Source organism: Lithobates pipiens, unplaced genomic scaffold (assembly GCF_037356315.1).
Source record: "Lithobates pipiens isolate NorthernLeopardFrog02 unplaced genomic scaffold, aLitPip1_a1.2 Scaffold_16, whole genome shotgun sequence".
In the NCBI taxonomy this organism is placed as follows: Eukaryota; Metazoa; Chordata; class Amphibia; order Anura; family Ranidae; genus Lithobates; species Lithobates pipiens.
In genome coordinates this window covers 254,978,972-255,003,157 of record NW_027507748.1, presented here as the reverse complement: position 1 = coordinate 255,003,157, position 24,186 = coordinate 254,978,972, and the positions used below count along the sequence as shown (strand labels likewise).

The 24,186-nt window shown below is 48.6% G+C and overlaps 1 protein-coding gene across 1 annotated transcript in view; it reads right to left on the bottom strand.

Moving 5' to 3' along the window:
• The window catches only part of CTSE (cathepsin E), a 482,462-nt gene that overhangs the window by 165,198 nt on the left and 293,078 nt on the right, over positions 1-24,186 (bottom strand). The window contains exons 5-6 of the mRNA XM_077481317.1: positions 13,090-13,289; positions 768-890 (exon numbers count right to left, since the gene is read on the bottom strand). Of these exons, the coding sequence (XP_077337443.1) occupies positions 768-890; positions 13,090-13,289 (323 nt within the window). The remainder of the gene's footprint in view (positions 1-767; positions 891-13,089; positions 13,290-24,186) is intronic.

Here is a 24,186-nt window from a genome sequence, read left to right as displayed (position 1 = left end):
GCTCGCCTGCACCAAACACCAGTGCATGCAGGGGACACAGGGGAGAGAGCACCGGCTGCCCACCCCCACACTACACCACTCGGCCGGATGAAATCATTGACATTCAGCAATCGAAGGAAAGGAAAATCGCGAATGGGTTGCATCAGTTTCATTCTGGGACACAGACACTGCCCCTTCTCTCCAACTGATTTATGGGATCTCCCTTCTATATCTCTCCGTCTATCTTCACTAGCCCCCCCTCCCTCTTTACTACCCCCTCCCTCCCCCATTCCCCAGTAGCCCCTCTTCCTTATTCTACTGACTTTCTTTTTTATCCATCACCCAACTACAGACACCTCAGTTTTCCCCTCATATACTATAATCCTAATAATTTTATAGCTCATACCCTTTCAATTTCATGTTTAGTGACTCATTAGCAGATCAAAGCAGACCACATTGCTTGTTATACAAGAGAAATGTATCCTTTGACTCCTACTCCACACTACCCTAACTTTACGTCCTCCCGCTTCTATCTGTCCAATTTATATTTAAGTATGTTAGTGGTAGCTTATTAAGGATATAATATTTTCACACTGTGTACTTCCATGGTTCAAAAAAAAAATAATCTTTTTGTGGTTCTATTGTTTTTAAAGGTCTTAACTTGTTCTGTAGTTTCAACGTAATGCATTCAAACGCTCTTGGCTATTTTTTTTCACGTTATGTTATGTGTATATTTTTGTCTCCTTTCTTTTCTAATCAATAAAAATATTGAACAAGAAAATACTTACGAATCCACTTGAATTTGCCAGTATCCTTGAACAGTTATTGGCACCCAATTTAGCTGGCCAGAGAAGCGGGATGTGTCAAATCCTCCAAGTACCAGTTCTCCACCATCTGCTGAGTTAGGATCTCTGAAAGAAAAATATGAATGAATGAATGAATGACTTGTATAGCGCTACAAAGGTAATAATAATAATAATAATAAATTTTATTTATAATGCACTTTCCATCAAAAGACCTCAAAGTGCTACATAATTACAATAAAAACAAACAAACCGCTTAATTTACAAAACATTTGCTAAAAAGAAAAGTCTTCAACCCCTTTTTAAAATTTTCAGTAGACTGAGAAACCCTCAGACTATCAGGCAAAGCATTCCACAGACGTGGGGCAACAGCACAAAAGGCCCTATCTCCCATGGTTTTCAACCTAGTTTTTGGAACCTCTAAACAATTCAAATTAGTTGAGCGAAGGGAACGCGGTAGATTTTGCAATCTAAGAAGTTCCTTAAGATAAGGTGGAGCTTGTCCATGTATGCATTGATGGACAAGAAGAGAGACCTTATACTCAATCCTTGTAGAGACCGGCAGCCAATGAAGAGATTTAAAAATTGGAGTGATATGCTCATGCTTCCGCACTCTCATTAGGATCCTCGCTGCAGAGTTTTGAACGTATTGCAACCTCTGCATGCTCTTTCTCGGAATCCCAATGAGAAGTGCGTTGCAATAATCCAGCCTGGAGGAGACAAAGGCATGGAAGGTGAACTGAATCGCCTCAAGGTACTGGATCTAGTGGAATAGATTTATTTTTGTTTGCTGTAAAATAAACTATAATGGTTTTGGGTCACTTTTGTATATTACGAATTCCCTCCTCTCCCTTTTACACATTACACTGTACAAAATTAAACACATTCTCAAATTATGAGATAATAACAAATTTTTCTTTGGTTCAATGCATTTCACCAAAAATATTCTCAAAAATCCCACGTAAAATAAAATAACCCTCATCTTCAATTAGCAAAAAATGTCTCTATGCTCTAAACTCAATGAACTGAAGAATGCTATTTGTGGACACTTTGCTTTAAAAAAAGAGTAATGACTGGCCACATAGGTAGTTCTGCACATACTTGCTATAGGAATCGGGGCAACAACACTTCCCCTTTATCAGGTCTTCAAGAATAAACATAAAACATAGTTATAATGAAGAAAACTATATGTAGATATGCATATGAGTATATATCACAATTTCTGGAATATCATATAATAACAATCAACTCATCACATGAACTTCAGTTGTCTTGAGGGAATATAAAAATGTTAAAATATCCAAGTGATATACACAGTGAAACGTCAAATAAAGAAAGTAGATTGCATCAAAAAGAAAATAAGCAAAAAGTACACAAAAAAAATCTAACTGATGAAGAAGGACTAATTGGTCACTAGAACAAGCACTAAAACACACCAAGAGACCAAGCTGCTAAACTAAAATGAATTAGCTTATAAAATCAGTACAAAAAAACGAAGAGCCAAAACTGTTGAAATAGCTTTATGACAGAGATACCTGTCTAACAGTGGAATTACTTGTATTATTAAAAGTGAAGCCCACAACATGTAGAAATCCGCCCCTCGCCGACATGAACTTACCACGGGAGCATGGGGCACAATCTGACAGAAAAAATTATTCTGTCGGCTTTTGTGCCCAGGCGCCGTCTCACCATCACAAAGCTGATCATAAAATCACGCAGTACAACCCGGGCACTTCTCGACAGAACACTGGCAATAGAAAATTCTATACCAGACCCCTATCTGAGCATGCAGCCCGGCAGGTCAGGAAAGGGGAGGATGAGCAGGCGCTCCCCCTCCTGAGTCATACCAGGCCACATGCCCTCAACATGGGGGGTGCTTTGGGACAGGGGGGCTCTGCCCCCACCCCAAAGAACCTTGTTTGGGGGGTCTGCAGGCAAGAGGCTAATCAGAATCTGGAAGCCCCCTTTCACAAGAGCACCCAGATCCCACCCCCCATGTAAATGAGCCTACCCATTTACCAAAAATGTGTAAAAAGTGGATCCATCTCACGCTGTCCACCGCACCTGAAAAAACCCCAAAACACTGACCTTGTTGAATGCTCCATGCAGACTGCCTGCTCCTCCGTCTGACATTTCTTATAAAAGGGTGGGGCCCCTTGGTGACCCCGCTGCCTTGTGACCCAGCATGCCCCATGATGTCACCGGGTGACTCTGCCCCTTAGCTATTTTACAAGGATAAAATAATATGCGAGTTTACAAAATTAAAAGATATGTACACACATGCTAGAAGTCCAGTTAATAAAACAACTAGAACTCCTGATACATGAGGAGGATTTTGATCTTGTGGGAATATCAGAAACCTGGTTTGACAACGCACATGACTGGCTTGTGACTGTCCAGTGGTACTCCCTGTTTAGAAGAGTGAGAGTGGGTATGGCTGCTAAGATAACAAAGTAAATAGGTGGACTGGAAGACCTCAGTTATGAGTGACGACTACAGTCGCTTAAGAGGGCACATAATCACAATATACAAATCTTTAAATGGTGACTCTACCATTGGGAGGAACTATTTAACCTAAAGTCTAAAGAAAACATATGGCCATACAATGAAGTTAAAACTACAAAAACAAAAACGGGGAAGGTGCAAACCCCTAGTGCATTATCAGAGTAAAAAAGGAATTTATTAATATGAAAAGCAACCAATAAAATACATACCCACAAAGGTGCAAAAGTATACAGCATGTACATGGAAGCATAGCTCTGAAGAAAGGGGATGCGCCCCAAAACATGTTAGTGAGCTTATGTGAGGTTGCAGAAACACTTGGATTTTCTACCTCATGTTATCCTTCCATGTACATTTATTGGTTACTTTTCATATTAATCAATTCCTTTTTTTTTACTTGGATAATGCATTAGGGGTTTGCGCCTTCCTCTTCTTTGTTTTTGTAGTTCCACATGGGATATCCCCATCCCAGGAGGACTACCTCCACTGGGCAATGGACTGATATTGGTTGGCTATCACTCTGGCGAGGCCAACTGAGCACTGCACAAGGAAAAGGGCAAAGCGATGCTGCAGATGGAACAGTGCTTGATTGTGGCAGCAAGCAGTTAAGTGTTTAGGGATGGGGGAAACAAGTAATGGGGATTTATTTGTTTACCTTAATGCAGAGAATGCATCAAGGTAAAAAAAAAAAATTAGACTTTAGAACTACTTTAAAGCATTTGTGCTAGGGAATGTTCGCTAAAGGCTTAATGTATATGTGCTTGGGACTAGACACATAGGGGTTAATGCATATGCTCTGAGGATTGGTTCTAGAGGAGTTCTTGCAAATGCACTGAGGGCTGGGTGCTGAGGGTTAAAACACCTATGCATGCAAAATGGTGATGTAAGGTGTGCTGGGGACTGGGAGCAAAGGGGTTAACACACAGGGCCGGTGCTCCAAATAGGCAAACTAGGCAGCCACCTAGGACGCACTGCCACCTAGGGGTGCAACCACAGCTGCTGGGACCCCTCCAGAGGATCGTATCCCCCCGGCGAGTGGTTGCTGGTGCGTTGCAGTGTGTTGTGTAGTGGCAGGTTGGCTTCATCTGGCTGACTTCAGAGTCGCTGGGTGGGGAGAATGTGCCGGCAGATCCCCCCCTTCCCCCAAGCCAGGGGCGACCATGCCAATGTCCAGCAGCCTTGTGTGTAAGCTCTCTGCCTGCCCCACCCCGCCTCCCTCCCTGAGTGATGTGCAGCCATTGGAAGAGCAGGGCGGGTGGCATTGTGCACAGAGGCAGCCAGGATGGATCCACCCAAGTCCGGACTGGTCATAGGACACACACTGGGCCGAGACTACTGGGCCACTTGGCCTGGAGCTAGAGGAGCCCAAAGCAAAGCTGCCAGCTGCCAGGGCCCGGGGTGGAACCGAATGTTTAGCTGGTACGAAAGGGCAAGGGGCTCAAGAAGGTCTCTCATGCATGAGCTGTGAGTCACAGCCTGTAGGAGACCCCATCTCTTGATCCTGCGACTGGTGACAACCCTGACACGGACTGCCGCCTGCTGCCTGACATGTGGAGTGAGCTGGAAAGGCCCCAAGGGAAGCACTGGGGATTAGGACTTCCAGTCAGACCTTATCACTGGTGTGTGACCCCCTCGACTTGGCTGCACCCCCCCTCTCCTTTCCCCTTGGCTCATCCCTCCACCTGACTCTATCCATCCACCTGGCTCCATCCCTCCACCTGTCTCCATCCATCCATCTGGCTCCATCCCCCCACCTAACTCCATCCCCCACCTGGCTCCATCCTCCCACCTGGCTCCATCCCTCACCTGGCTTCATCCCTCACCTGGCTCCATCCCCCCACCTAGCTCCATCCCTTCACCTTGCTCCATCCCCTACCTGGCTCCATCCCCCCCATCTGGCTCCATCCCTCCACCAGTTGTTCTGGAAAATGTAAAATATTTTTTTTGAAAATACTGTGTAATGAATAGGGATGAGTTTCGTGTTCGAGTTGAACATACGTTCGACTCGAACATCGGCTGTTCGCACGTTCGGCGAATACCGAACGTTATGGGCCATTCGCGCCAAATTCGTGTGGCGCTCACGGCCCACAATGCACTGCACCACTGTTTCTGACCCATTATAGCAGTCAAATTCCCTGCCCCAGCTGCTGGACCGTGGAAAGAAGTTCACTCCCAGCCATCCACATGCCCAGCGGTTGAATGCTAGCTTGGCTAAATTGTTAGCACTTCAACTGCTGCCTTTTCAGTTGGTAGACTCGGCCCCCTTCCGTGAGTTTGTACAATGTGCGGTTCCTCAGTGGCAGGTCCCCAAATGCCACTTTTTCTCACGGAAGGCAATTCTGGCTCTCTACCGGCATGTGGAAGGCAATGTCCTTGCCTCACTGGACAGGGCGGTCAGCGGTAAGGTGCATATTACCGCTGACTCATGGTCCAGCAGGCATGGACAGGGACGTTACCTGTCTTTCTCGGCCCAATGGGTCACTCTTCTGGCAGCTGGGAAGGATGCAGGACAAGGTGCAGTAGTGCTGGAGGTTGTTCCGCCACCACGCCTCCAAAATGCCTGTGCTCGGCTGGCTGAGCTCCAAAAGGAGTTGAACCTGCCCAAGAACCGTCTTATATGTGACATGCCCACCTGGTGGAACTCAATGTTGGCCATGCTGCAGCGGCTGCACATGCAGCAGAGGGCCATCAATGAGTACCTGTGCGACTACAGCACCAGGACAGGGTCAGGGGAGCTCAGTTTTTTCTCACCATGCCAGTGGGGCATGATCAGGGATGCATGCACTGTCCTGTCACCATTTGAGGAGGCCACAAGGATGGTGAGCAGTGACAGTGCATGCATCAGTGACACTGTACCTCTTGTCCACCTGTTGGAGCATACGCTGCATGGAATAATGGACAGGGCACTTTAGACAGAACAGAGGCAGGAAGAGGAGGACTTCCTTGCCTCTCAAGGCCCCCTTTATCCAGACAGTGTTCCTGCTGTCCCACCCATCACACAGGAAGAGGAGGAGGAGGATGATTGTGTCAGCATGGAGGTGGAGGCTGGCACTTAGCATCAGTAGCAGCAGCAGCAGTCTTGTAGGGATGATTTACAGTCCCAAGAAACCCGTGGACTTGTACATGGCTGGGAGGAGGTAGCTGCGGATCATGTTGTCCTTAGTGACCCAGAGGACTCCAGACCGAATGCCTCAGCTAACCTACGCTGCATGGCCTCCCTGATCCTGCAAAGCCTGTGGAAGGATCCCCGTATTCTTCGGATCAAGGAGAGGGACCATTACTGGCTGACCACTCTCCTTGATCCACAGTACAAGGGTAAGGTTGCCGACCTTATCTTGCCGTCGCAGAGGGAGCAGAAGATGAGACATATCCGGAAGGCCTTGCACAAAGGTCTGTGCAACGCGTTCCCAAACAACGTGTTGCTGAGGCATCGGTCAGAAGAAGCGGTGGAGAAGGTGGCCGTCTGACCGATGCATTCAGACAATTTTTTAGTCCGCAGCCCCAAGGTATGATCGGTTCCAGCAACCATCGCCAGCGTCTGATTTACATGGTGCAGGAATACCTAGGGGCAAGGTCAGACTTGGACACCTTTCCCACCGAAAATCCTCTGGCTTACTGGGTCTTGAGGATGGATCACTGGCCAGAGCTTGCACAGTATGCAATTGAGCTACTGGCCTTTTCTGCATCCAGCGTTCTTTCGGAACGCACCTTCAGTGCTGCTGGTGGCTTTGTTACCGATCACAGGGTGCGCCTGTCCACCGACTCAGTTGATCGACTGACCTTCATCAAGATGAATCAGTCTTGGATCACCCACAGCTACCAAGCACCTGAAGCTGATGTAACCAAATAATTTTTTTTGAAATATCACATCCCTTCAAGACTGCCTATGCTGATGCTGAGTGACTGTCTTGTTATGTTGATTGTCTATCCTCTTCCTCCTCTGCTGATATGTTGGAAGAACATTTTTGGTTCTGGGTGATGCCACCAGCCCAATTTTTCTGCCCCTGTTTAACAAGGGCGTTTAGTTACAATTTTTTATGCAATGCTTTGCAGCAGGGCTCATTCCTGCACCACAACTAGAGTATGTGGGGGAGGTTGCAGTGTCATGGCACCAGCACCAGTGCCAGCAGCCCAATTTTTTCAGCCCCTGTTTAACAGGGGCATGTAATTACAATTCTTGATATAATATTTCACAGCAGGGCCCGTTCCTGTGCCCACCGAGAGTAACTGTGAGGACTTATAGTGTTGTGGCACCAGCACCAGCACCACAACCACCAAAGGCCCAATTTTTCTACCACTGTTTAACCACTTGACCACTGGGCACTTAAACACCCTTAATAACCAGACCAATTTTCAGCTTTCGGTGCTCTCACATTTTGAATGACAATTACTCAGTCGTGCAACACTGGACCTATATGAAATTTTTGTCCTTTTTTTCACACAAATGGAGCTTTCTTTTGGTGGTATTTAATCACCGCTGGGTTTTTTATTTTTTGTGCTATAAAAGAAAAAATACAGAAAATTCAGTAAAAAAAAGAATTTTTCTTTGTTTCTGTTATAAAATTTAGCAGATTAGTAATTTTTTCTTCAGAAATTTTGGCCAAAATTTATACTACTACATATCTTTGGTAAAAATAAGTACAAATTGGTGGATATTATTTGATCTTTGTGAAAGTTATAGAGTCCACAAGCTATGGCGCCAATATCTGAAAATTGATCACACCTGAAGTACTGATGGCCTATTTGAATTCTTGAGACCCTAAAGCCCCGTACACACGAGCGGACTTTTCAACATCCAAAGTCCGACGGACTGAGTCCGTCAGACTATTCGATCGTGTGTGGGCTGCAACGGACTTTTGACTCGCCAAAGTCCAAAGGACTTTAGAATATGGAACATGCTTCAAATTTTTCCGAAGGAACTCCGCCGGACCCGGTCCCTTCGAAAAATTTGCTCGTGTGTATGCTATTCCGACGGACTAAAACCGACGCTAGGGCAGATATTGGCTACTGGCTATGAACTTCCTTATTCGAATCCAGTCGTACGTCATCACGTTCGAATCCGTCGTAGTTTAGTGTGATTGTGTGTGGCCAAGTCCGCTCAGCCAAAAAGTCTGTCAGAACTCCGTCGGAATTCCAGCAGAACTCCGACGGAACTCCTTCGGAAGTCTGTCGGACATAAGTCCTCTCGTGTGTACGGGGCTTAACATGCCAGAAAAGTAGAAATACCCCCCAAATGACCCCTTTTTGGAAAGAAGACATTCCAAGGTATTTAGTAAGAGGCATGATGAGTTTTTTTAAGTTGGCATTTTTTCCCACAATTCTTTGCAAAATCAAGATTTTTTTTTTTTTTTCACAAAATTGTCATATTATCAGTTTATTTCTCACACAGCATATGCATACCACAAATTACACCCCCAAACACATTCTGCTATTACTCCCGAGTACGGCGATACCACATGTGTGAGACTTTTACACAGTGTAGCCACATACAGAGGCCCAACATGCATGGAGCACCATCAGGCGTTCTGGAGCAGCCAGGACAATTCTGACATTTCTCTCCTACATGTAAAAATCATCATTTATTTGCTAGAAAATTACATCGAATCCCAAAACATTATATAAGTTTTTTTTAGCAAACACCCTGGAGAATACAATGGTGGTCGTTGCAACTTTTTATCTCGCACGGTATTTGCGCAGCAATTTTTCGAATGCTTTTTTTTGGTGGTTAAAAAAAAAAAAAAACAGTAAAGTTAGCTCAATTTTTGCATAATGTGAAAGATGAAGTTACACCGAGTAAATCGATACCTAACATGTCACTCTTCAAAATTGCACAGGCTCGTGGAATGGCGCCAAACGTCGCTATTTAAAAATCCCCATAGGTGACGATTAATTTTTTTTTACTGGTTATATGTTTTGAGTTACAGAGGAGGTCTAGGGCTAGAATTATTGCTCTCGCTCTAACGTTTGCAGCGATACAATCACATGTGTGGTTTGAGCACCGTTTTCATATGTGGGCGGGACTTATGTATGCGTTCGCTTCTGCATGAGAGCACATGGGGACAGGGGCGCTTTAAAAAAAAAAAAAAAAATTTATTGTTCATTTTACTTTATTTATTTTAGTTTGACATTTTTTTCCCCAAAAATACATTTTTTGATCACTTTTATTCCTATTACAAGGAATGTAAACATCCCTTGTAATAGGAATATGGCATGACAGGTCCTCTTTACAGTGAGATATGGGGTCAATAAGACCCCGCATCTCACCTCTAAGCTGGGAAGCCTGAAAAAAAAAAAAAGATTCTGGATTTGATCGTATTGGCAAATCGGTAGAAGCACCGGAGGGCAGCGGGGGGGGGGGGGGGGGGTGTCTATGGCTGGGTATTGCAGGGTATTACCGACTATGGCTGGGTATCTCAGAGTATGACGTTGCAGAGTATTGCGTTGCAGAGCATTGCAGGATATTGGAGGGTGTTGCAGAGCATTGCAGTGTTGCACGGTATTGGCGGGTGTTGCAGAGCATTGCAGAGTGTTGCAGGGTATTGGCGGGTGTTGCAGAGCATTGCAGAGTGTTGCAGAGCATTACAGAGTGTTGCAGGGTATTGGCGGGTGTTGCAGAGTGTTGGCGGGTATTGCAGAGTATTGCAGAGTATTGCAGAGTATTGCAGAGTATTGCAGAGTGTTGCATGGTAATGCAGAGTAATGGCAGGGAATTGAGGGGTTAATTTTCGGTGAACAGCGATGTGGGCACTGCAGATGCAGCCCACATCGCTGCTGACACCGATGTCTTCCCCCTCCGCTGTTCCGATCGGTACAGAGAGGGGGAGGGAGGAACCGGCGTCATAACATGACGCCGGTTTGTTTACAAGTGATCACTCCATCATTTGACGGAGCGATCACGTGGTAAACGGCCGCTATGAGCGGCTGTTTACCGTGATCCGTGATGCGCCGGGTCCTATGGACCCGGCGGTCACGGATGCTCTCGAGTGCGCGCCCCAGGGGGCGCGCGCGAGAGCGGAATTCTGAGAGGACGTCATATGACGGCCTCCCAGAGATAAGAAACCGCCCTGTAGCCGTCATTTGGCTATAGGGCGGTTGTTAAGTGGTTAACAATGGCATGTAATTACAATTCTTGATATAATCGTTCACAGCAGGGCGCTCCAGCACCCACCAAGAGTCACTTTGTGGGCTTACAATGTTGTGGCAACACCAACACCTTGTTCCGCCATTTCTGCAGAGCATATAGGGCGGGCCCCTACTTTCAAACATCCAACTTACAAACGTCTCCTACTTGCAAACGGAAGGAGACAACAGGAAGTGAGATGAAAAAAGACGGACGGCAAAACAAATTATACAGGGGTGATAACCCTTCCCTATGTTTTCCAAAAAGCTTAAAAATTGATTTTTTGACTAGAGCTACACTTTAAAAATGTACCAGTTCAAAATTACACACAGATTCTACTTAACACAACAAATCTACACAGTCCCTGTCTTGTTTGCACCGCCTGTATACTGCTGTTCTGAGTATATAGGGCCTGGGGGCCCCACGTCTTTCCTTTTTTTAATATGGGTTCCCCTTAATATCCGTACAAGACCCAAAGGGGCTGGTAATGGGCTACCCATGCCATTTTTCTCAATGATTTTCATCCATATGGCCGGAACCAGATATTACATTAAAAACGCAAGCAGTTTGAAATGACTTTTTTTCCATTAAATGTCATTTTGTGCAGGGACTGTTCTAAACACGGGAAACATGTGGCACTTCACAGGCATACTATAGACACCCCCCAGGCATGATATTTAAAGGAATATTTCACTTTTTTTTCACTTTAATCATCATTGAAATCAGTGCTCCCGCCAAAACGGCCATTTTAAAAACATTTTAGGCATTGACCCATGTCCCCTGGGGCAGGAGCCAGGTCCCCAAACCCTTTTTAGGACAGTATCTTGCATATTATCCATTAAAATTAGCACTTTTTATTCTTCATAGACTTCAATGGGGTTCTAACGTTCGTACGAATTTGCGGTCCGTTCGAAAGTCCTGGTGCGAACCAAACCGGGGGGTGTTCAGCTCATCCCTAGTCATGAATGCTAAGAACATGTGGAGGTGGCAGACAGGGACAAAAAGATGTTGTAAGGGCCAGGAGTTTTGTTGGTGGGGCATTTTAAAACCAATAACTTTGACCACTACTGGACAGGGGCTGTAGAGATTTTTGGATGGGTGTATTGAATAAATATAAGGGGTTAACTGCATGCACGGGCACTGTTTTATACTTATATACTACTAGGAAATAGTTTAAGGATTTTTTACAATTTAATAAGCAAGCCCACCTCTTCTAGTATTTATGCATGTTTTAGAGGATTCAGAGATATAATGATGAACATAGCTTATTAAATGAATGCAATGCTGTGTTCCACAATTTAGACTAGGTAATGCTATACAATAAACTTAGAGTCCATTCACACAGGGGCAACTTTGGATCCAACTTAAATTTGCCCCAAGTCGCCCCTAGTCACCTCAAGTTGCGCTACATGAAAAAAATCAATGTAAGTGAATGGACCCGTCTTAATGCACACTACTGCAGTCGCACCAACTTCAGAAAAGGTTCCTGTAAAACTTCAATCCGACTTCTAGCAACTTGTACCCATAGAATTCAATGGAAGTCGCCTCCATGTCTTATCTCCATCTATATTGAAGCGACTTTACAGAAAAAGTCACCTCTCTAATAATAAAAACCGGCATGGGTTCCCCTCCAGGGGCAAACCAGGCGCTTATGTCTGGTATGGATTTTAAGGAGAACACCTACGCCAGAAAAACGGCATGAGGGTCCCCCCAAAATCCATACCAGACCCCTATCTGAGCATGCAGCCCGGCTGGTCAGGAAAGGGGGTCGGGACGAGTGAGCACCCCCCCTCCAGGCTGCATGCCCTCAACATGGGGGGGTGGGTGCTTTGGGGAAGGGAGGCGTCCTGCGGCCCCCCCACCCCAAAGCACCTTGTCCCCAATGTTGATGAGGACAAGGGCCTCTTCCCGACAACCCTGGCCATTGGTTTTCGGGGTCTGTGGGCGGGGGGCTTATCGGAATCCGGGAGCCCCCTTTAATAAGGAGGCCCCCATATCCCGGCCCACCACCCTGTGTGAATGAGTATGGGTATTCACCTGAGGGGGAAAAAGTGTCAATAAAAAACACTAGACAGGTTTTTAAAGTAATTTATTAGGCAGCTCCAGGGGTCTTCTTCTGACTTGGGGGGGCTCTTCCAACTTCTCCGTTCTTTCCGGCCTCTTCTCTTGGTGTCCGGTTCTTCTCCTGCTCTCCGGCCTCGTCTCCAGGTCTCCGGTTCTTCTCCCGGGCTCCTCCACTATCTTCTGTTCTTTTGCCACTCACTCATCCCCACCCCCTTTCCTGACCAGCCGCGCTGCGTACTCGGATAAGGGTCTGGATTTTGAGGGGGCCCCATGCCATTTTTACGGCGTAGGGGGTTCCCCTTAAAATCCACACCAGACCTAGGGGCCTGGTATGTTCTTGGAGGGGAACCCATGCTGGTTTTTTATTTAAAATTTGGCGTGGCGTTCCCCCTCGAGAGCTGATTATTCTGTGATTGGCCACAGCCAAAGTCGCCTGGCCTGGGGGCGACTTGAAGTCGTGTTGCCCCTGTGTGAATGGACTCTTAAAGATAGTAGTACTGAAACACAAAAAACAATAAAACATATATAAAATAGATGTAAAATAGATACAGCAGTATCTACAATTTTCATCTTCAGGGGATAAATATTAGGAATGTGAAATTGTATAATGCATTTAAATACCTGTTCATGTAGACTCCAAATAAAGGTAATTCCACTAAATTTTGTGCAATCATATTGTCAAACACTGGAATGCAGTTATCAACAGCCAGGTTGGGGTATGCCAGTCCCAAAATCCCATCAAAATTTGAATCTTGGAAAGTGCTTCCTGGCTCTGATACACTTTCTGCAAATGTCTGGCTCTGTACAGTTATACCTTGAACCTATAATAAACAAATAGAGAGAAACATATGTTATAGGTGGAGTAGAAATATTTATAACCAGTAAAATATGTTGCTGGTATCATGGCACTAGCTTTCCTAGTTTAAATGTTTTCAGATGTGACAAGTAATGAGATTATGGAAAAGTGTTTTTATACTTACCATCATTTTTCTTTACTGACCTCCACTCATGTCAGCATACCCTTCCATGGACCCTTCAAGACACTCCTTTCCTAGCTTATTAACCCTAACCCTAGATGTTCCCATCTGGCTCACGACAGAACACCTAAGGAGGGTTGTATGATGACATGAGTATAAGCCAGGAAAGAGAAGCACGGATTAAGAATGAAATGATATAAGGAGTGCTGGACATGACAGTGTGGATGAGGGACACAGAGGGTTAAGCTTTATGGGAGGAGCTGAGGAAAAGGTTTGCAGGAAACAAGTTCAGTGTAGGGGAGGGGTCATATAAAAGGGAGGGGTGTGGCTTTAAGGGATCATTTGGAGCCCAGCGTGACACAGAGGAGGCAGTTTTTTCGCTGCTCCTCTGCGATGGCTGACCTGGAGGGACTCTTCGCACGGCTGCGACGGGAGGCGGAGGTGCACGGCGCGGATTGGCTACGGGACCGCGTGGGTGACCTGGCGGACGGCGAGGAGGACGGCGGCGGGACAGGTGAGGTGCAGCTGCGCGCGTGGAGGTCTCGGCCTCCGGCGCGTTTTTCTCCGGGGCCTACACCTCGGCCACCTCGTGACTCCCGGAGCCCGGGGGAGGACCGTTCGGTCCCCCCGGCGAAACGACCGGTTCTCGGCTCTCCCCGGTCCGGGCGGTCGTTGTGCCGCCGACCGGAGGGGGCGGGGCTTCGCGGCAGCATGGCACTGGCTCCGGGCCTGGACGGGGCCCGGTGGAGGAGGGGGGGAGTGCGGGTGGCTCGGGGTCTGGTTTTCAAGGGGGGTGCACATGGCGGTGGATCAGAGGCCTGCGGGCTCAGGGGCTGTGATCCGCGCGGTGGGGGGTGGGGGGTGCCTCGGGGGGGCCGCATACTTGAGGGGGGGTGGGCGGGTCGCAGAGGGCCGCCAAGGTGCCTGGCAGGGCCGGTTTCAAACGCCGGCATGCCGGGGGCGGCGGGGGGGAGGGCATTGCCTGCTGTTTTGGATCGCATGGACCGGAAAGGACCGCTCGGAGCACAGGGGGATGGCGGCGTCCCCGGTGCGCGCTGGTGAGGTTGGGTCCGAGAGCGAGCTGTCCCAGGGGGAGGAGGTGTCCTTTGCTGCGCCCGGACCAGTACAGGTCGGCGGGGCCCCGGTGGGGCCAGGTAAGTTGCGTGAGTCTGCGTTGCTGGCAGAAGCTTTGCGTGGTCTGATGGGGGTGTCACAGGGGGGTTCTGGGCCCACGGGGTCCCGGGACGACATGGGGGGGGTTTCAGCTGGTCCGTTGGGGGGGGCGGGGCCAGTAGCCTCGGGGGGGCCCTCGGGTCCGCTGCAGGAGCTGTTGGAGAGGTTGCAGGCCCTAGTTGGTAAGTTTGCTGGGGGCTCGGGGTCGCCTCAGGTGGGCCCCTGGCTGAGTCATGGGGGGGCCAGGGGGTCAGAGGCTGCGCCTGCGATGGACGCACCACCTGCGGTGGCGTCGGGGAGCAGGGATGCGGGGGCTGGGGGCTCGGGGGTCCCCCCGGTGACCGCGGACCCGGGGGCGCGGTCCGATCTGGTTAGGCTCGCGGATGCTGCCCGGTGCGAAGTTTATGTTTGCTTCGAGGGCCCGTTGGGGGCGCATTTGAAGCAGGAGGTGCGGGACAAGATCGGCAAGGGTGAGTATGTGGAGATTTTCTCTTTACTCCCCCTCGAGAAGTTTAACTTGGATAGGGTCAAGCCGGACAGTTCCAAGAAGGACGACGAGGAGAAGCGTAGGTATCGGCTGATCCCGCCCACATTTGCGAAGTGGCTTCAGGCGTTCGCTATCCTGGCTAGCGTGATAGGGGAAAAGAACCCCGAGCATTGCTCTGCGTTATTTTGTAACCTGGACGCGATTGGTGAGGCTCATCGGGTGTATGGGGGTTGGCGTGGCTGCGCTATGATGAGCAGTTTCGTCAGCGGAAGGCTGTGCGGGCGGAACTGCGCTGGGATCACAAGGACATAAGCCTATGGATGAGGCTTATGTCTGCGCCGCGGACGCCCACTCCGTTTCTTCAGGGGGGGGCCGGGAGTGCGTCGTCCTCAGGGCTGCCGGCCGGAAAGAAGTGGGGGGTGTGCTGGCCCTTTAATGAAGGGGCTTGTAAATTCGGGGGCGCGTGCCGTTTCAAACATGAGTGCTCCGGCTGCGGCGGCACCCACCCCCTGTCCCGCTGTTTCAAAAAGTGTAAGTCACAAAAGGGATGACGCCGGTGAACCTGGGAAGGATGCTTCCTTTCCTAAATAGGTATCCGGATGGTGAGGCGGCGCGAGGGTTGATTTCGGGCTTTCGGGACGGTTTTAGGATTCCATGTTCCTTAACGGGGGTGCCTCCGTTAGCCAGGAATTTGCGCTCGGCTTTGGATCACCCGGGGGTGGTTGATGACAAATTGGGTAAGGAGGTGGCGCTGGGCCGGATGGGCGGGCCTTTCGAAGTGCAGCCGTGGGGGGACTTGGTGGTTTCCCCGTTGGGTGTAGTTCCTAAGAAGGAGCCGGGGAAGTTTCGCTTGATTCATCACCTGTCTTTTCCGAAACGGGGGTCGGACAACGATTTCATTGACCCGGAGGCGTGTACGGTTTCCTACACGTCTTTTGACGCGGCGGTTCGGTGGGTCAGGCGGTATGGTCGCGGGGCTCTAATGGCCAAGGCGGATGTGGAATCGGCGTTTCGGCTTCTACCGGTCCACCCGGACAGCTTCCGGCTGTGGGGGTGCAAGTTCTATGTAGATTTGTGCCTGCCCATGGGTTGTTCCATTTCCTGCGCCTATTTTGAAGCTTTTAGCTCATTTTTGGAATGGGTGGTGAGAGAGGTTTCAGGCCTGGAGTCGGTCATCCACTATTTGGATGACTTTCTGTGCGTGGGCCCGCCTGCCTCCAATGTGTGTGCGATTCTTCTGTCCACGTTGCAGCACATTGCGGGCAGGTTCGGGGTGCCTTTGGCGGGGGATAAGACGGAAGGCCCGGTTACGGAATTTAGTTTTTTGGGGATAGTGATTGATTCGCTGCCAATGGAGTGTCGATTGCCAGAGAATAAATTACGGGATCTGCAGGCAGAGTTGGCGGGGATGCAGGGCCGGCCGAAGGTTCAGCTTAGGGCCCTGCAGTCCCTGTTGGGCAAGCTGAATTTCGCTTGCCGGATCATCCCTATGGGTCGTGTGTTCTGCCGACGGCTGTCGGGGGCCACCGCCGGGGTGACCGGACCTAACCATTTTGTGCATTTACGGAAGGAACACAGGGAGGACCTGTGGGCGTGGCATGAATTTTTGGAGTCGTATAACGGGCGGGCCATGTGGATGTCAGGGCCGGTGAGCAACTTCGATGTGGAGTTGGTTACTGACGCGGCTGGGTCTACGGGTTATGGGGCATTTTTTCGGAGCCGGTGGAGTGCTGAACCTTGGCCGCGCTCCTGGGAGGTTGCGGGGTTGTTGGGCAATTTGGTTTTGCTAGAATTATTCCCGGTAGTGTTGGCGTTGGAGCTGTGGGGGGAGGAGTTTCGTAATTTGAAGTTGCGCATCAATTGCGACAACATGGGGGTGGTTCAGGTCATCAATCGGATGACTGCTTCCTCGCCCCCGGTCATCCGGCTACTTCGGCAGCTGGTTTTTCGATGTTTGCGGCTCAATGTTTACGTTTATGCAGTGCACATACCTGGGGTGGAGAATTCCTTGGCTGACTCGCTCTCTCGTTTTCAGTGGGACAAGTTCCGGCACCCTGCCCCGGGTGGATGTGGGAGCTGCCCTTGGAATCGCCGCAGGTTGGTTGAAGGGGTCATTGAGTGAGGCTACATGGTCCGCTTATTCTAGGGTGTGGGCGGAATGGTGGGCATTACTGTGGGAGGTTGGCGTAGCTGGTCGGGGCTCCGACCAGCGCTGGGTGGTATTGTACTGGGTGGCCCGGAACATAGAGATGGGACTGTCGCCTGCGTCTATTGAGCGGAAGCTGGCAGGGTTGGCCTTTTTGTTTAAGATGTGGGGGGAGCCGGACGGGACGAAGGATTTTTGGGTGCGGCAAACGTTGAAGGGGTACAGGAAAGATCGGAAGGGTCGGGATGCACGCCGGCCGGTGTCGTTTGACAATTTGGTGGCAATTTGTTCTCGGCTGGTGGACGTTTGCTCGTCTGCTTACGAGACCGTTCTGTTTACGGCAGCTTTTTCGTTGGCGTTTTATGGGGCGTTTAGGATAGGGGAGTTGGTGTGTCGCTCGAAACGGGTGGCTGGGGGTTTGTTGGATCAGGATGTGCAGGTGGTTGCGGATCGGGTGAGTATACGGTTGCGTAGGTCCAAGACTGATCAACGGGGCAAGGGAGTGGCGATTACGCTGCTCGCCCTTCCGGGCTCGGCGGTGTGCCCGGTGGCGGCGGTACGGGCCTTCCGGGCGGTGCGGCCTGCGGGGGCGGCCCCCTTTTTGGTGCATGCGGAGGGCTCTTTTCTATCCCGGTTTCAGTTTGTGTCGGTTTTTCGGCAATGCCTGAGAGCGGTGGGTTTGGATGAGCGGGAATACACGTCACACTCTTTCCGGATCGGGGCGGCAACGGAAGCGGCACGATGTGGGCTGGAGGAGGCGGTAGTTCGCCGGATTGGTAGGTGGGAGTCCCGGAGGTTCCGGTCCTATGTCCAGCCGCAGTTGATACTGGGGTAATTTGGGGTGCGGCTGGGGGTGTTGTTTGTTGTTGGGATTTCTGGGGGGGGGGGAGTACTGTGATTGTAACATTACGTTGGTTGTTGTGTTATTTCTTTTGTTTTCATTCCAGATGGAGGTTCTCCACGCCTCGTTTGGATCCTGGGGCATTCGTACGTGTGCTGGGGGGCCAGGAGAGGTGATTCTCTACCAGCAGGCAGGCAATTGGGTATCCCCAGGCGGGTGGCTAGGGTGATGTGGTTGGGGTTCCCGGGCATGCGGTGGGAGCGTGTTATGAGGGAGGTGGAGCGCTTCGCTTTGAGAGACAGGCCCCCGGATGTGCTGGTTGTTCATGCTGGGGGCAACGACCTGGGCGTTCGAAAGGTGAAGGATATTTTGGCGGACATTAAGGCGGACGTTTTGCGCCTGCGAGTCCTTTTCCCGGGCACCATTTTGGTGTGGTCGGACATTGTGGCCAGAACGGTGTGGCGGTGGGCTAGGTCTTTAGCCAGCATTGAGAAAACTAGGATAAGGGTGAATAAGGTGGTTGGGTGGTTTGTGGTGCAGAACGGGGGCATTGTGGTTCGACATCGGGAGTTGGAGGTGAATGTGGGTCTTTATCTTCGGCAGGATGGCGTTCACCTATCGGATGTGGGGATTGACCTTTGGTCCTTGGGCTTACAGGAGGGGATACAAAAAGCTCTTCGGGTGTGGGGTGGCCCTCAAGGTTGAGGGGGTCACCCTTTCGGGCTGTGGCGGTGTGTTTTCTGGTGGTTTCTGACGGTAGACAGGTACTCAGAAGGGATCTGAGGGTGTGGGGGGCTCATCTAACGATCGGCCCCTCTGGGTATTCCTGAACGTTGGAGGGAATACGGTTATGTTCACTGGCGGAAGTTGTCTCCGACCGGTCACAGGTGGAGGCCTTTGGGAAGTTGGTCAGGTGTACCGCAGTGATTTGGTATTGGCTTAAGTGGGGTCCCCGTCAGAGATCACCAGAATGGGCAGTTAATGTTATTTAATGTGGTTTAATGTTAATAAAGTTATTTATATTTATATATTTATATATATTTATATATTTTCATATTTACAAGTTATTGGAGTGAATTTTGAGTTATGTTTAATAAAGGCTGTTGTGGCCAGTTTACTCCAACCTATGGTGTGGTCTCGTTTCTAATAGGGGAAGGTATGGGTAAGGAATAATATAAGGGGAACATTCAGACTACACTAGTCAAGAGAAGCATGGATTAAGAATGAAATGATATAAGGAGTGCTGGACATGACAGTGTGGATGAGGGACACAGAGGGTTAAGCTTTATGGGAGGAGCTGAGGAAAAGGTTTGCAGGAAACAAGTTCAGTGTAGGGGAGGGGTCATATAAAAGGGAGGGGTGTGGCTTTAAGGGATCATTCGGAGCCCAGCGTGACACAGAGGAGGCAGTTTTTCCCGCCCTCCCGCCCTAATGTTATGTGTTTGTTTTGTTGTGTCGTTTGTTGCTGGTCTTTTCTTCTTTTGCAGGTTTCGTCGGTTGTCACGGCAGCTGAAGGTTTTCATGTGTTGGTGGTGTGTTTTCTGGTGGTTTCTGACGGTAGACAGGTACTCAGAAGGGATCTGAGGGTGTGGGGGGCTCATCTAACGATCGGCCCCTCTGGGTATTCCTGAACGTTGGAGGGAATACGGTTATGTTCACTGGCGGAAGTTGTCTCCGACCGGTCACAGTGGAGGCCTTTGGGAAGTTGGTCAGGTGTACCGCAGTGATTTGGTATTGGCTTAAGTGAGGTCACCGTCAGAGATCACCAGAATGGGCAGTTAATGTTATTTAATGTGGTTTAATGTTAATAAAGTTATTTATATTTATATATATTTATATATTTTCATATTTACAAGTTATTGGAGTGAATTTTGAGTTATGTTTAATAAAGGCTGTTGTGGCCAGTTTACTCCAACCTATGGTGTGGTCTCGTTTCTAATAGGGGAAGGTATGGGTAAGGAATAATATAAGGGGAACATTCAGACTACACTAGTCAAGAAGAATTATGCCCTGTACACAAGGTCGGACAATCCAACAACAAAATAAGTCAGATTTTTTCCGACGGATTTTGGCCCAAACATGTCTTGCATACACACGGTCACACGTTGAAAATCCGATCGTTCAGAACGAGGTGACATACAACACGTATGATGGGACTATAAAGAGTCCAGTAGCCAATAGCTTTCATCTGAGAATTTATTCTGAGCATGCGTGGCACTTTGTGCGTCGAAATTGTCTACACGCGTTTGGAATTTAAACGATCAGATTTTATTGTCAGAAAATTTTTGAACAAGATCTCAAACTTTATGTGTAGGAAATTCAGACAGAAAAAGTCTGATGGAACCCACACATGATCGGAATTTCCGACAACACAGACCGATCGCAAATTTTCCGTCGGAAAGTCCAACCGTGTGTACAGGGCATAACAGTAACTATCAAATCTATTTTCTGTATTCCTGGCCTCCTCATGTCAGTATACCCACAGGATTAAAGGAAAAGTCCAGCCTGAGCTTATTTGGCTGGGCTTCTTCAATGGGTCACAGGAGAGCAATTGGTTTTTCACTCCTGTGACCGGTTTTCATCAGAGAACGGTCTAAAGTCCGCTCTCTGCTGATGTCACCTTTAATCAGTCCAGGCACTGCTTCATCATGGCAATAAAGTCTGGATCTGCCAGGTGCCTGGAGTGATGTCTGTCTCAGCCTCTCAGTGAGCCGCTGAGAGACTGAGATGACCTCTCCCTGCCCTTCCAGCGAGCGTGGAGGAGCAGAGTGGAGAGCTGCTGATTAACAGTCAACATCTCTCCTCTCGGGGATCTGTGGGAACCGAGCCATCAGAGATGTTCAATCACTCGGTTCTCAGTGTAGAGACACCAGGGGACAGATACACCATAGGTCCCATGCTGCATCCACCTAGGTAAGTATTAAAAGGGGGGGGGACCCTTACTTCACTTTTAAGTTAAGCAAAAAAAAGAGTAGAGAGAACACAGCCAAAAATACACGGGGGGGGGCGTGGCCTGGAGCCGGGACGAAATGGTCACTTAACTCTATAGCTCTGTCCACGGGAATCCTTATAACGCTCACCTCAGGAGCAAACACGCAGCCAACAATGGGAAAATCCAAGGGGCACGGATCCCAATCCCACTCTCGATCCCCGCGGGGATTCGAGAGCCGTAACGGACGCAACTTCCGGGAGATATTCCTGCCCCGCTCACGCGAGGCCGAGGCTTCACCTGCGGCCTACACATATCCACACTCTCCTGACCGCAGCACCCCGGCGAACGAGACCCCGCCGAGGATGGATAGCCCGCCTGACTCCCGTGCGCTCACAATGTCGGATCTCAGGTCAGTCGCAGCAGATATCAAAAACTCCTTAACAGCAGTTATAACGGAGCTTAGGAGGGATATCCACGCCATGCATGTGCGGGTTGCTGAAGTGGAGGAAACCGCTGCCTGCCATGACACCGCCATTTATCAGATGCAGCAAGCCTCACATCGGTTTAACACACAGTTGAGAGATGTTAACAGGTACATGGAAGACCTGGACAACAGAGGTCGCAGACACAATGTTCGGGTGAGAGGAATACCAGAAAGTGTTGAACAGGCACATTTAGCCCAGGCCACTATACAGATCTTTAATGATCTGCTTGGCAGACCACCAGAATCACCTATTGAATATGAGAGGCTGCATAGGGCTCTGAAACCTAGAAGCAGAGACACTGACCCACCCAGGGATGTTATCTGTTGTCTGGTGAACTTCAAACTTAAGGAACACATCTTACAAAGTGCCAGAGACCGTTGCAATCTGCATTATCAAGGTGCTGAGATAAAGATTTTCCAGGACCTCTCACCTATAACCTTACAAAACAGGAGAGATCTGCGCCCTTTGCTTGAAATTCTACGCCGCAAAGGCATTCAATATAGGTGGAGGTTCCCATTTGGCCTCACAGCTTCTGCAGCTGGCCGCACAGCCTATCTAAGAGTACCGGAGGACCTGAGAAGTTTTTGTGACACCCTGCAAATTCCCCTAGTGGACATCCCGGATTGGTATAAGGCATTCCGTACCAACACACTCCAGAGAACCAGCTCCATGGATACCATCCCAGAACGAGATGACTTCCACATAAGGAGACGTAGATCATTTTCACCGAACTCACCACCTCAAAGAAGCTCAGGTGACAGACCGTTCGCTAGCCCCACAGCTTCACCTGCTCATAGACGAGCCAGACTGGACTGTTCATAAACTTACCTGAAGTAACCAGGAACCTACCCGCTCTCACTCATGAACCAGTCATACAGGCAACTCACGTTTGCTGGCCCTGCGTATACTATCCCTATGCTCTCACATTACTTTTTTACTTCTCTTTTTGAATGAAGGGGATTACATCCCTCTTTTTTTTTTTCTTTTTTTTTTTTTATGTCTAGAAGCCTTTAGAGATTGTCTCTATTACCAGAAGCATCCCATGGGAACACAACATAAATAGTCTTAAATCTTATTGGACACTTCATTTGGACCAAATGGGATTGGAGAATTTTCACCCTCAGTTTATACAACAGGAACAGTCTTTTCTATTTAGTAGCCTACTATGATGACCTCAATGTACCCATTTACGCAACAGTTTAATATATTCTCATGCGTGCATCTGAGAGCCTATACACACATACCCCCACTGTTTCCCATCTCTCCCCACCCCCCTCCCCTACCCAATTACCCCATACTCTGGTCCCTCATGACCTCTCTATAATGCTTGGATGCTCGCAGAGGAATATGCGTACTATCATAATAAGTCCATAGATACTCCCTCACAAGGTTACATGAGTATGTCATTATAGACCATTATTTTTGTTAGTTTGAGCTACATAAAAAAGCTCCTTGAATAAATCAATACATCTGGCAGGCCATACACCCACTCTTGTCCAGATATTACCAGCCTTTTTTTTTTTTTTTGCATCTATTAAGTTTCTTGGTTCTTGTCTTATACTGTTTTACCTTACGGTTAAAGTTTAATAACCATGGTTATATAAGGCTAATTGCAATTGGGAGAGGAGAAAGGGAAAGATTGATTTTAACAAACAACTATGATTTTACTCTTCCTGTTATGTGCTGGCCTCATTCTCAACCTCCACTGGTGACTATTACTTCCTCTCCTCTGCTCAATCCTTTTTCATGTAATGTACTGAGACTATTATGAGATCTAACCTAATTTCCCTCCTATGTTTTACTCCTTGCATTAGGCTCCTATACGCTTACATACCAACCAAGGATTCCCGCAAGACCGACACCCATAAGGACCTGACCCGGATTACCTCACACGCCCACACACAGCGGTAGAACGCCCCGATCCCTCGACCGCTGACCTATCCCGGACCTGACGACCCTCTTCAGGGTAAGGTAACTGTGCTACACAACTCCTCAGTTTCTACAGTTCTCCACCTACTATCTCTTTTCTCTCCCTCTTGCCCTTCACCCCTTCCCCTCCCTACACCCACAGCTATTCATCTTTCCCCCCTCTACCCTTAGCTTTCTCCTACTCCCATTTCGTTAGTCTCCTCGGTCTCCCCCATAACCTGCCGATCACATTACGCTCAGAGTACTTCTGATCTGGCTTGATATCGACTCATTTACAACTTACCCTCGCTATATCCTAAAAAGGAAATAGTCTACACATATCTGGTCAATAGTGATTCCTGCACTATCGGTGGTGATCATGACTTCTCCAAACCCACACTTAGAGCCGATTACTATTAAAATAATCTCCCAAAATGTTAAGGGTCTTAATATACCTGAAAAACGAAGTCAAATTTTGCAATTGATGTCTAAGATGAAAGCAGACATCATCTTTTTACAAGAAACCCATTTCTGTACTAAAAACATCCCCAAACTTGCTAATCCCAAATTTCCCACAGCATACCACGCTACGAACCCCCTAGCTAAAACTAAGGGTGTTTTGATATTATTTTCAAAAAACATTCCCTGGCAAATAGAAGACTCACTAATTGATCTGGAAGGACGCTTTATTTTTTTAAAGGGGCACCTGCATAATCACCCAGTTACACTGGCAAATATATATAGCCCCAACTCCGCTCAGTTAAGCTTC